Source organism: Chelonoidis abingdonii, chromosome 1, assembly GCF_003597395.2.
Source record: "Chelonoidis abingdonii isolate Lonesome George chromosome 1, CheloAbing_2.0, whole genome shotgun sequence".
NCBI lineage: Eukaryota > Metazoa > Chordata > Testudines > Testudinidae > Chelonoidis > Chelonoidis abingdonii.
The window spans coordinates 272,242,417-272,256,451 of NC_133769.1; the positions used below are offsets into that span (position 1 = coordinate 272,242,417).

The 14,035-nt window shown below is 49.0% G+C and overlaps 1 protein-coding gene across 15 annotated transcripts in view; it reads left to right on the forward strand.

Moving 5' to 3' along the window:
• The window catches only part of DOCK9 (dedicator of cytokinesis 9), a 334,214-nt gene that overhangs the window by 279,999 nt on the left and 40,180 nt on the right, over positions 1 to 14,035 (forward strand). For all 15 annotated transcript variants that reach the window (XM_075061515.1, XM_032771458.2, XM_075061519.1 and 12 more), the window contains one exon: positions 2,785 to 2,842. In XM_075061515.1, coding sequence (XP_074917616.1) covers positions 2,785 to 2,842 — 58 coding nt within the window. The remainder of the gene's footprint in view (positions 1 to 2,784; positions 2,843 to 14,035) is intronic.

Sequence of the window (14,035 nt, forward strand, 5' to 3'; positions counted from 1 at the left end):
CCAACAGAGGTTCAACAGTCCATCCAAGACCTTCTGTTTGAAGGCACTTCTCCATTCTCTGAACAAACAGATGTGAAGGTTTGCAGCTTGAAGGATTCTAGAGCCACTCTCAAATCCCTGGGTCTCTGCTCCAGCGCCTTTAAGGAAACACTTCAGGCCTCAACAACTGGTTTGCTTCTCTCACCACTAGCTGTTTAAGAAGCGGAATGGGTTATAAATGCAGACAACTGCCCCAACTTGCTTCAACTGGGCCCTCACAGATACTCAGGAGGCTTCAAGCAGATCTTTTGATGGGGTGCTCAAAGGAGTTATACCAGTTCTTGTACCAGATCCTGCCCCCATTTTTTTTTCAGACCGTCTCTGCAGCTTCAGCCTTGTGTGGTCCCTCATCACCTCGGACTGCTGGACATTGATAATGGTGGAGGAAGATTACACTCTCCAGTTTGTTTCTATTCCTCCCTTCCCCATCCCTCTTCAGGGACCCTTCTCACAGGTTTTAGCCTACAAGCTGCAAGCCTTCCTCTGGATAGGGGCCATGCGGAAGATACCTCAGAGCTTGAGAGGAAAAGGGTTCTACTCCTGTTATTTCCTAATCCCGAAGGCCAAGGGGGGTCTCAGATACATCCTAGACCTGCGTTTCCTTACACTTATCTCAAGAAACTGAAGTTCCGCATGGTCTCCTAGCCTCCATTATTCCTTCCCTGGATACAGGTGATTGGTGCACCACCCTCAGTTTAAGACATCTATTATCACATCTCCATATTTCGGGCCACAGAAGATTTCTCAGGTTTGTCATGAACCAGACTGTCTACAGCCCCTCAGGTATTCATGAAATGCATGACAGAAGGCAAATGGTGCAATTCTACCCTAACCTCGACAACTGACTGGTCAAGGGCCGATCCAAGGCCCAGGTGAGAGCCAGCATCAGTATGATCCAAGCTACCTTCGCAGCACTGGGCCTGCTGATAAACAAGCAGAAGTCAACCTTCATCCTTGTTCAGAGGATAGAGTTTATTGGTATGGTGCTCGATTCCACCCAGGCTAGAGCCTTCCTCCCAGAGGCATGCTTCCAGATAATGTCAAAACAACATTAACCCTGAGGACCCCAGAATTCCTGCTATTCTGGATTTTCTGCATGGTGATGTGGACGAGGATCTTCAGCTTAGTACGTAGTATGCAAGCGTCAACCATAAGTAGTGTCTTGAAAACTAGGTGCTTGAATTCTTCAGCAGATGATCTTCAAATCTCAAGTTCTCAAGAGCAATCAGACTGACTAGACCCACAGTTCAGATTCTTCTTTCCTAAATGGGACCTCACATTATGCTAAAAGCCCTGACTGCCCAACCCTTTGAACACATGATATCAGTCATATCTTTCTGTGTATCCATTAAAACCTGTTTTCTGGTCACTATCATGTCTGCAAAACAAGTCTCTGGGATTGCAGCTTTATTCATGCAGGAATCACATTGTGTATTAGATGATGACGGGTGGTATTGAGGACTTCAGAGTCTTTCTTACCAAAGGTAAGCTTCTTTTTCAGTGTCTCACAGGTCTGTCCAAAGCAACAGCATACTACAGAAAAGCTATAGCATAATTTGTTCATAGAGCCTAAAGATATATATCTGGCACACTTAACAAGAAGATCAGGCTCTTTGTTTGTCCCCTTTCATCCAAAGTACCAAAGACTTGGGGCATCCAAATTATTTTTCGCTGGATCGCTCAAGTTAAGCATCATAGAGTCATATAAGGCATCAGGCGAACCTGCTCCTGATGGAATCAAGACACACTCCATGGGTCTATGGCAAGATTGTGGACAGAAAGAGAGCTTGTGCCTTCACTGAAAAAATCCATAGGGCAGCAATTTGGTCATCTCTTACCTTTATGAAACACTATAAAACAGCATAGACTTTCTGTCCTTTGTAGAGTCCTCCTTTGGCTGTAAAGTGCTTCATGAGGTGATTCAGAAAGAAATACCTTGTCATTTTGATATTTAATTTCATGGGGAGTCTTCTCCTATCTATCTATCTTTATCCTTCTCTATTTTCACTGCTCATTTCCTTCCATCCATCTCAGAAGTCTGGGAGATGCTTGGCTGCAGAATGGGAAATTTCTTATCTGATAACTTTCTTTCTGCTAGCAGCATGCCTCACAGTCCTAATCTCTATGTATGGCTTATTACCCATGTAATTAAATTTAATTTTATATTTACAGTTTGTAGGTCAGATAGCCTAATGTCCATAGCTTATGATTAGCATTGAAGTTATTAATACTAGTCATACTCTGAAAGTTTTTTGACACAGCTTTGGAATGAATCATTTGGGAGCAAGCCAGTGAAGGGGATTTGACCAGCACATAGGCTGTGTTACATTAAACCACCTGTAGAACTGGAGAGAAAAGGGGAACAGCCTATAAATCTTATTATGCTGGGAGATTCTATTATCAGAAAAGAAATTTCTCATTCCTGTTCCTCTTGATTGTTAAATTAAGTTCTTGTTGACATGAGACTTGCTTCTTCTATTAAACGTATTTAAATCAAAGAACCAGGTATCCAGCCTTAGTTATGGCACATTCAGATTTTCTGTTCACGTAGATGGGAGTGTGTGTGTGTGTGTGTGTGTTAACAATTGCAGAATTAGGACTTGTATCTTCTGCCTTGCTTTTAAAATTTGTGCCTCCTCTAGCTTTTAAAAATGTGTATGTTTTCTGTATATGTAAATTATTTGTGTTAGAAGTTCCATTATAACTACCATTTGTAACATTTTTACTATTTCTATTATGGTTTAGGCAGCAATGTGCTATGTCCATGTAGCAGCACTGGTGGCAGAATATTTGACACGCAAAGGTATGCATTTAAACTCCCCCATGACTACTTCAGTATTTTTTTTAATATTCATTATAGTTTGAGATTAACAAAAAACATTGATTTGTCTGAGACAGGTTGGGTGGGTTAATGCTCACTAAGGGGAAAAATCTGCTGTTATATACATGTATATGCCTCCCAGGGAAGTCAAAGTTATATCTCTGTATTTAAGGGTAGAAATTGGGTTTTAAGCTAGCAACTATCTAAACCAACCTTTCAGAAAAGAAAAAGTCCATGGCTACTGCCTCAACCCCCATTCCCATTCAGCCTAACTGCTGAAGTTAGTTCTTTTCTAAACATGCAAAGAGCAGTAAGCATTCTTATTCACCAAATAAGAGGCCAAATTAAATGCAAGTATATGTCTTTTAGGTTTTTTGGGACACTTTCTTGAAGATTTATTATGTGAGCCACTTAATTTTAGAAGTGCTCAAAGACATGTCTAAAGATTGTGTACCAGTAGCTGTCTGAAGGAAAAGGGGTTTTGATCACTCAAATTTTTTCCTGCTTTCAGTCTAAGGGGAGAAACCAGTTATAACTGGAAAGACTCCAGAGTTCCCAGCCGATAGTGTCCTGATACATTTGTAAATTCCTATGAAAAGGTTCAGGGCAGAATTTCCTGTTTCCTGGAGGATTGGATTACATCGACCACAGGCAAGTGGGTCAAGGACACAGTGAGTCAGAGATACTTCGTCAAGTGACAGGCTCTACCCCATCTGTTCTTCATCCAGCTCCCCATCTCTAACAACCCTGTAAAAGTGCAGTCTGATCCAGAACAAGATATCTCCTCTTTGAGATAAGAGACTATTAGAGAGCATTCCTCAGAAGAAAAATTCTCAAGGTTCTTCTCCACCGTCTTCATTGTTCAGAAGTGCATTGTGGAGGGGGGGAGTTTAAGCCATTCTTATTCTTATTCTTATTCTTCTTTGAGAAATGGCCCTGTGAGTGCTCCACTTTTAGGTGTTTGAGTGCCCCTGAGCTTCTAGTCAGAGATTTAAGGTAGCGGTGTCCTGGTTGGCCACACACGCGCTGCAGCCAGCTTGTGCTGCTCTGAGTGGGTATCGCACACATACAGCCAACCGACTCCCAGTTTCTTCTTTGCCGCCTTTGGCTTCGGTCGGAACAACAGCAGTGCCTCAGAATACTCTTCCTCAGAATACTTTTCCTTTCCTTTTTGCCCGAAATTACCCTTTCCTGTTGACTGTCAATACCAGTCTCTAATGGTCACTCCCAGTGTGTCTGCTGCCTGGGGAAGACTCATGTTATGCAGAAGCCACCACTGCAAGAAGTTAACAGCAAGGACCAGAAAGGCTAGGGAACTCCATCTCAGACTGATGCTTATGGAGAAATCCCTGTGTCCTGCCTGTGACCCTGAGCAGGGGACCTCTCCCCACCAGCTCACTCACTTCCTAACTGCCATGTCAGACATCGGAGTCTCCTCTAAGACGAGCACAAAGGACCCAGCCCCCATGAAACAAAGAAGCGGTCTCACTCCTCCCTCCAGGGAGAATTACAATGCGAAAAGTGGTCTCCAACCACTAACTCAGCCCCGGTATCGTCGGCACTCAAAGCCTCAGACTGTGTGGCACTGGGTTCCTCCAGTGCAGAGGCATCGCAAGGAGCAAAAGACCTGGTGCCGTCTAGCTCTTAAGACAGGCAGCCATGGCAAAAAAGTTGGTTACTCGCCTTTTGTAACTGTTGTTCTTCGAGATGTGTTGCTCATATCTATTCCAGTTAGGTGCACACACGTCGCATGCACGGATGAGTAACCGTCTTTTCTTCGAGTGCTTGCTTATATCAGTTCCAGTTAGGTGACTCCCAAGCCTTACCTCGGAGGTAGGGTTGGAGTCAAGGTATTGCAGACTGAAGAATCGCCCTGCTGAAGGGCGTATCATCACGAGATTGATGGACTATGGCGTAGTGGGACATGAAGGTGTGCACTGAAGCCCATGTGCCAAGAAGGCTGCAGAGGAGACTTTTGCTCTCATGGAGTGAGTCATAATAGCAGGCGAAGGAACATTCACCAACTTATAACAAGCGCGAATACACACATTGATATCCACTGGGAAGAAACCGGCGCACCTTTCGTTTGCTCCACTATAGCGATGAACAATTGGGATGTCTTGCAGAAAGGTTTTGTTCAATCTATGTAGAAGGCAAGCACTCTTCTAACATCCAGTGAATGCAGCTGCTGCTCTCAAAGGTTAGCATGTGGTTTTGGGAAGAAAGCTGGCAGGAAAATGTCTGGGCTGACATGGAAACGGGATACAACTTTTGGGAGGAAAGCTGGGTGAGGCCTCAGCTGGACTTTGTCCTTAAGGAAAATGGTATACCGTGGATCACACGTGAGAGCCCGTAGCTCAGAAACATGTCATGCTGAGGTAATGGCCACTAGGAAGGCGACCTTCCAGGAAAGGTAGAGGAGCGAGCAGGAAGCTAGCGGCTCGAAAGGACTAGGTTAAGGTCCCAGTCCAGTACAGGGGGCTTCATTGGTGGGTGGATTTTTTCCAGGCCTTTCAGGAAATGTCCCACCATGGGGTATGCAAACACGGAACTCTTGTCAGCGCCTAGGTGGAATGCCGAGATGGCCTCAAGGTGGACCTTAAGCAATCCGAATGCTAGATTTTGGCCCTTCAAGTGTAGTAGGTAGTCCAGGATGCATGGAATTGAAGTTTGGAGGGGAAGTACCTGCCCTTCAGTGCATCAAATGGAAAACATTTTCCATTTTGCTTCATACATAATCCTGGTAGAAGGTTTGCGGCTTTCCAGGAGCATCTGTCTCACCAAGTCTGAACAGGTGTGCTCAGCATGGTACAACCACGGATCCTCCAACCTATGAGATGGAGAGATGGAAGGTCCAGATGGAGGAGACGACTGTGGTTCTTTGAGATGAGGTCGGGGGCGAGAGGTAGATGCAGCGGGGCCTGGATCGAGAGGTCCAAGAGATGCCAAGCTGGGACCACTAGTATGATGTGCGCCTTGTCCCTGCAGACCTTGATGAGCACCCTGTGGACTAGGGGCAAAGGTGTAAAGTAATTGGCTGGAACACGGGATCAGGAAAGCATCTGCTATTGAGCCCAGGCTGTAACCTCAGAAGGAACAGAAGGTTGGGCATTTCCTGTTGGTCTGCGAAGCGAACAGATTGATTTGGGGAAATCCTCAGCTGCAGAAAACGGAATGAATAATGTCTGGACAAATCGACCATTCGTGCATAAGGAAGTGACTGCTCAAGCTGTCTGCCAGCATGTTCTGAACACCTGGCAGGTATGAAGCTTGGAGAAGGATGGAGTGGGCTAAACTGAATTCCCACAGGAGAAGGGTTTCCTGACAAAGAGGAGGTTACTGGGCTCCCCCTTGACCGTGGTGGTGTCCGTCAGCACTGCTACACAACTGTTTTGTAAGTGAGGCAGGAATGCTTAGCACGTGAGGCGGATAGCCCTGAGTTCTTTGATATTGATATGCAGGATCAGTTCCTCTACCTGCCACAAACCCCGAGTTGTCAGGCTCCCGAGGTGCACTCCCCAGCCTAACATGGACATGTCCATTACCAGGGTCAGAATGGGCTGGGGATGGTGGAATGGGATTCGGGCGCCCACCATATGGGGGTCCAGCCACCAACACAGGGAATCGACGGTACACCTCGGAACGGTGAGCACCATGTCTAGACTGTCGTGGCCTGGGCAATACACGGACGCCAACCATGCCTGTAGGGGCCTGAGCCTCAACTTGACATGTTGTACCAAGTAAGTGCAGGACACCATGTGACCCAGAAACTTGAGACACTGCCTCACTGTGGTAGTGGGAAAGTTGCACAGACCATCAACTATGTGTGCAAGGGCTAGCTGTCGAGCCTCTGAGAGGAATGTTCTTGCTTGATTTGTAGCCAGGACTGCCCCACTAAACTCTATTGTTTGGGTTGGGATGAGAACAGATTTGTTGACATTCAAAATGATGCCCAAGCGGTCGAACGTCTCTCTGATCATTCGCACCTGAGAATCTACCTGCTGGCAAGATCGGCCTTGTATGAGCCAGTTGTCCAAATATGGGTAGACATGTATGTGATGGCGGTGAAGAAAAGCTGCCACAACCACCATGCATTCGGTGAAGACGCAGCAGGCTGTGCACAGGCCAAATGAGAGAGCTGTGAACTGATAGTGCATCTTGTTCTCCACAAACCGAAGAAAGCATCTGTGAGACGGAGTGATTGAAATGTGAAAGTAAGAGTCCTTCATATGGAGGGCGGCATACCAGTCTCCCGGATCCAGGGAGGGAATGATCGTGCTCAGGGAGAGCATGCGGAACTTCAGATTGATGATTTATCTGTTGAGCTCCCTGAGGCCCAGAATGGTCCATAGGCCTCCTTTTGCCTTGGGGATGAGGAAGTAACATGAGTAGAAACCCTTGCCTCTGAGCTCCTGAGGCACTCCTCCATGGCTCCTAGAGCAAGGAGGGAGTGTACCTCCTGAATAAGGAGTTTCTCGTGAAAGGGGTCCCTGAAGAGGGATGAGCAACGAGGGTGGGAAGGTGAGGTGGAACAGAGGTGGATAGAACATCCCACCTCTACCATGTGGAGGATCCATAAATCCGATGTAATAAGAGACCATGCACAGTAGAAGTGGGTTAGACGGTTCAGAAAGGGAGGAGAACTGACCGGGTTGTGGACTGGTAATCTGTTCTTGTGCGCATCTTCAAAAGGTGCACTTAGGGCCCAGAGGGGGCTTTGGCTTGAACAGCTTTCTGTGAGTTGCCAGTGTATGCGTGCCTAAAGCCTTAATGGTGTTGTGCAAATCTTTCAGGGTATACAGTCTCGAGTTGGTCTGTTCGGCGAACAGGCCTTGGCGGTCAAACGGAAGGTCCTGGATCATTTGTTGTACTTCAGGAGGGAGACCCGAGAACTGGAGCCAGGGATTTCATCGCATAGCAATGCCAGATGCCAGTGTGCACGCTGCTGCGTCCGCGGCATCGAGTAAGCCTTGAAGAGAGGTGCGGGCCAGTAGTCTGCCCTCCTCGGCAATGGCCCCTATCTCCATGCATGACTCGGATGGAAGAAGGTCCTGGAACTTTTGAATACCAGACCAAGAGTTGTAATTCTATCTCTAAGGATCGTGAGTTGATTAGCGATCCTAAGGGAAAGACTACCGGTGGAATAAACCTTTCTCCCAAAGAGATCCAGGCATTTTGCGTCCTTTTGATTTAGGGGCAGCCCCCTGCTGACCCTGCCTTTCTTTCTCATATACGGCATCCACCACCAGGGAACATGGGGTGTGATGGCTAAAGAGGTATTCATACCCCTTCGTGGGGACGAAATATTTCCTTTTGGCTCGCTTGGCCATGGGGGGATGGAGGCCTGAGTTTGGCAGACTGTTCTGGCATTGGATTGAATGGTTTTAATTACTGGCAAAGCTATGCTTGAAGGTCCTTCTGGTACCAGGATGTCCACCATAGGGTCCTCATCCTCTACAGCCTTCTCCACTCGGAGGTTCAGGGCCACCCGCTGGAGAATCTCCTGCAGTGCCCTGAAGTCCATAGAAGGTGGGCCGGCTGTGGACGTGCCTGCCACAGCCTCGTCAGGGGAGGACAAGGAAGATGCTATCGGGAGGGCCAGGTCTGAAACAGCCACTTGATCTGTTGGGTCCAGATCCTCCTGAGCACTGGGGGTAGCTTCCACCCGGCGTGGAGCTGGTTCCAGAGTTTATGCTGGGTCCGGAGGTGGGCAGCTGAGTGTTGCCTTGGGAAGACAGGGCCCCAAATGTGATGGTGGCCGGAGGGAGGCAGTGCAGTGGCCTGGGCCTGAGCCTGGGCCTGGTGGTATGCCCAAGGGGTCCAGAATTGCCAGTGGGGCACTGAGGTGCCATATCTGAGACTTCCTGTGCCTGATTGAGGTACATCCGAAGCTCCTGATGCCCTACCCGACCTAAGGGAGGGAGACTGGGAGCGTGACAGCCAAGGGGCAGTGTGCGAGTGCACTAAGGAAGGCACTGCATCCCGATGAGCGGGATGGGTGCCGCAGGGAGTAGCGAGTTTCGTGCAGTGAACGGCGCCAATATGGAGAGTGGTGCTGTGAGGTCAATGGGTGCTGAGAAGTTGGATCTCGCCTTGAAGGAGAGCGGCGTTGAGAGAGTGACCGGGACCGGTACCATGACGAGGAGCGGTAGTGAGCAGGAGACCAGTGCCAAGTGGGAGATTGGAGCCATGATGAAGAGCGATGCCACGCTGGAGATCTGCGCCATGCCGGAGAGCGGTGCCGCAAAGGGGAGCGGTGCCACGGACGACAGCTTGGGGAGGCGTGGTGCCATGACAGAGAGCGATGCGCAGAGTGATGTCGAATCAACCGGTGCCACGAGGTGTCAGAGCACGATTTAGACCTCAAGCGGGACCATGACCTGTCAGCCAACGACCACTTCAAGTAGGAATGGCTCTGAGGATCAGGTCTGCAACACTAGTGCCGCAAATCAGATCAGTTCTGTGAGTTAGACCGAGGCATAGCATACGTGCGGTGCCAGGACTCGGAACAGCCCCAGGACTCAGAGCGGTGCAGTGATGCTGGCCTGGGGGCAGACTGTCCAAACGTTCCGGGTTTGCCCCTCGACTGTCTTGGGCTGGTGGAAGCCTCAAGACCAGGGACACAGGCACAGTCATTTCAATGATCCCTCTAGCAGCCTCAAAGGTATCCTGGGTGGAGGGCAGCTTGACCTCCTCCACTTGCAGGCCTGCTTGGGGGACCAAGGGCCCATGCGGGCTGAGACCTAGTGGAGGATATGTTGGTCCGTACCCTGTCCTGCCGGGGCCACGGTGTCCGCTTCAGGCCTCTGAGAAGGACCTCCATCGCCTGCTTTTTACGGGCAGCCGGGGAGTGGGAGTGGTGCGGGGAGAGATGCTTCTGAGCCCTGGGAGATCGTTGACCCCTAGGAGGGCGTGCCGAGTCCTTTTGCGGTGCTGTAAGTGGCACTGCTGGAGGAGCACTCTGCACCGAGGCGCTTGGGCCCGAATATTGTGAAGGGCAGAGAGCAGACTCCATGAGGAGTTGCTTCAAGTGAATGTCACTTTCCTTTCTTGTGCGGGGTCTAAACACTTTGCAGATTTTCACTTGCAGACCTGGTGGGCCTGTCCCAGACACCAGAGACAGGAGTCATGGAGATCGCCCGTGGGCATAGGCTTGCAGCAGGAGGTGCAGGGTTTGAAACCCTGGGACGGCATGCCCTGGAGCCCTGTGGGGCACTCGTTGAAGGGGAAGACTCCCCCAACTGTTATAAACTATACTTAACACTAGATAACGACTAATAATTAACTAGCAATGGTAACTATATACAAAGAGCTAGCTAGGGAGCAGTGGAGCATTTGATAACAAGAGACCACTGTTCCAACAACCATCACTGGTGGTAAGAAGGAACTGAAGGACAGTCGGGCTGGCAGGGTCATATATAGAGCAGCATATCGGCACCACTCCAGGGGGCTCCACAGCCAGCCCGATGGGTAGCTGCTAGGGAAGCGTCCAACATCCACGCACATGGTGCACGCACACCTAACTGGAATTGATATGAGTGAGCACTCAAGAAGAACAAAGCCTATTCCCTCACAGCCTAGAGAGCTGAAGTCCTCGGCACCGAGCTGTGCTATGGCGCCACCTGCTGTTCCTATTTATTACAGCAAGCCCACAGCACCAGCAGCACAGACGCTGCCTAACCTCTGTGCCTCATATGCCTGCTTTTAACTTCCCGGTGCCGCAGCATTTCATTAGCCAGGCAGACCTGGTCATTGCCTCCACCCTGGGCACTCCTCTCTTCGGCACAGATGGCACCCGGGCCAGACCAGCGATGAGTCTCACGGCTACACCTACTGGTTTAGCCCCTCCTCTCTCAAGCGATGAGGCGGATGAAGTGGCTGTAGGAATGGGCACCCTATGCCATTCATCGCCCAAACCTGGAACCTCAGGGCTACCACCCACAGTGTGGCAACCCCCTCAATGGATGACACCCCCCCATGGCCCTCCCACCAAACTGGCCATACTGGGGCCCATAGGCACTATACAGGGCTCAAGATATTCAGCCCTCTAACTGATCCAGATCCAGAACACCAAGATCAGCTAGATCTACTTCACTGGTTCCCCCAGCTTCCCCTGAAGTTGCCAGGGAGGAGCATGAGGGCAATGAGTACTTAATAGAGGGTGACATCCTCCCTCCTACCCATATTTCTTCATCGTCCCCAGAGGACACAATCATGCCTCCCCCCACACCGGGGGATTACTTTAAATCTTTCCAAGATCTATTCAAGCATGTGGCTGATTCCCTAGGCATCTGCTTAGAAGAGCTGCCAGAGACGCAGCATAAGCTCACTGACATTCTCCATTCTCCATGCCTCCTCTGCGGCCAAGATTGCATTGCCTATTAATTCTGCCATTATGGGCAAAAACGGTCTGGCAGACACTGGCCATGGTCCCACCTTCTTGTAAACGTTCAGACAAGTAGTATTACGTGCTAGCAAAAGGGGCTGAGTTTCTCTTCGCTCACCCTAGCCCAACTCACTGGTTGTGGAAGCCGTTAATTAAAGGGGGAAACATCTGGCTCGTACCACCCCTTACAACAAAGACTGGAAACGCCTTGACTTGTTTGGTAGAAAGGCCTATTCCTCAGCGACTCTTCAGTTACGTGTCGCTAATTACTCCACACTATTAGCCAGATACACTCACAACATTTTTGCACAGATATCTACGTTTATTGAGCATCTCCCAACAGACAAAAAAAGGACAATACAAAGCGAGCATCTCAGAAGGTTCCCTGATTGCCAGGATGGCCTTACAGGCATCACTGGATTCTGAAGACATGGCAGCTCACTCCATTGCCACATCAGTAGTCGTGCGAAGGGCCTCTTGGCTCCACCTTTCCAGCTTCCCCAAGGAAATCCAGGACATGATAAAGGACTTACCTTTTGAGAGACAGAAACTCCTTGCGGACACCTCGGATGCAGCCTTGCATATACTGAAGGACTCCCATGCCACGCTGAAAACCTTGGGAATTCATGTACCTGATAACAAAAAGAAACAGGGTGCATTTTACACCCAGCGTTTCCGTACTGCTCTGTATACGCAGGTGCAGAGACAGTACTACCAATGTTGCAAACAACGTCAGCCAAGATGACGACGGACACTGGGGCAATCCACCATGTCCAAACTATCTACTTCTAGACAGGCATTTCGAAGTGTTTATCGAGGGCATGAGAGCTCCTCAAATTCCATTGCCACAACCATCTCCCGATTCCAATCCATTTGGAGACTGCCTAACACCTTTCCATATGGTCTGGGCAACCATTACATCAGACAAATGGGTTCTGAAAATTATACTCAAGGGCTATTCCATCCTCTTCACCTCTATTTCCCCCAACCCTCCCCTTCCCCATCCCTCTTCAGGGACTCTTCTCACGAGCACCTACTACAGCAAGAAATAAATCACCTGCAACTCGGTGCTGTAGAACCTGTACCTCCCAAACACAGGAGGACCTGGTTTTATTCACACTATTTTCTCACCCCAAAAAAACGGGTAGCTGGAGGCCCATATTGGACTTGCGCAAGCTAAACAAGTTTATCAAAACCTCAATGTTTCAAGATGGTTACCCTTGCAACCGTAATCCCGGCACTAGAGAAGGGAGATTGGCTCTCGGCCTTCGACCTCCAGGATGCTTATTTCCATGTTACCATTCATCCTGCACACAGAAGTTTTCTTCGTTTCACAATAGGCAGCCTCCACTTCCAGTACAAAGTGCTCCCATTTGAACATTCCACAGCCCCGCGAGTTTTCTCCAAAGTCCTTGCTGTGGTCGCAGCCCATCATTGCGGACAAGGGGTAATTATATTCCCCTACCTGGATGATTGCCTGTTGAAAGTTTCTACATACCAACAGGCGGCAGCATTTTGGCGGCAGGGGGCCCTTCAGTCGTTCCGGGTCTTTGGTGGCATTTGGGCCGCAGGGGGGCCCTTCAGTGCTGCTGAAGACACAGAGCGACTGAAGGGCTCCCCGCCGCCAAAATGCCAATGACGACGATGACTCAGAGCGCCACCTGGTGAATACAAGCTCCCCCGCTTTGCCCCAGGCCCCCTGAATCCTCTGGGCGGCCCTGCCTCCTTCCCTCTGCTTCGGAGTGTCTCTTCAATCCTCTGCAACAGAGAAGGAACTGGGGGACGGTCGGCTGCGCACGCACAATACCCACTCAGAGCAGCACGAGCTGGCTGCAGCGCGTGCGTGGCTACCCAGGGCACTGCTATCTTAAATCTCTGACTAGAAGTGCAGGGGCACTCAAACACCTAAAAGTGGAGCACTCACAGAGACAACCATCTCAAACATCAGTTACTGCACTGGTGAGTAACCTTCTTTTCTTTGCCTCAAAAGACTCAACAAATGGATGAAAAAATTGAAGTGTTGAATGGATAGTCCCTGACCTCTATAGTGTCATCCTTGTACCAGGGGGATTTTCTGATTTCAGTGGATCTGGTGGATGGATACCTCCGTATTCCTTTCAAACTGAGCTACCACATATTACTAAGATTTGCTTACAGCAGGAAGCATCAGTATCAGATGCTCCCATTTGGCCTGTCCTTGGTACTCAGGGTCTTTACAAAGATGCTGGAAGTAATCATAGCCAGACTCAGATTGCATGGTATCCACTTGTATCCCTTCCTGGATGATATCTTGATCAGAGCTTATCAAGGCTGATTCCCCACTCTGGCACTTTGAATGCAGAAGGTGGGGCCCGCAAGGACTCTAAAAATTAATACTGGCCACTCCAGGCTTGTATTAAATTCCCAAGGTTACAGCTTTTCTCTGACCTTTTTGACAGGAAGAGCTGAGAAAGAAGGGGGAAAAAAGGGGAAATCAGCTATTCCCACCAGCTAATTGAACAACATGTGCCCAAACCTCTTCAGACACAAAGCCAATTCTGTTCTAAAAAAAAAAAAAAAAACGGTAAATTTTATTAAAAAAGCAAAAGGAAGAAAATACATCTGGGAACTTAGGCTGTTGCTAGATTTAAAAAGAGCAACTACAAGGATTAAGCATCAAGAATAGCTTTCTCGAGGTCCAGCTTAAAAGTTACAAGCAAAACAAAAGCACCTAGGGTTAGCATAGAGAAATCCACAAGCCATAAAGAATTAAAAGGGATAAACCTAATCCTAGACAATTCCTGATCTAG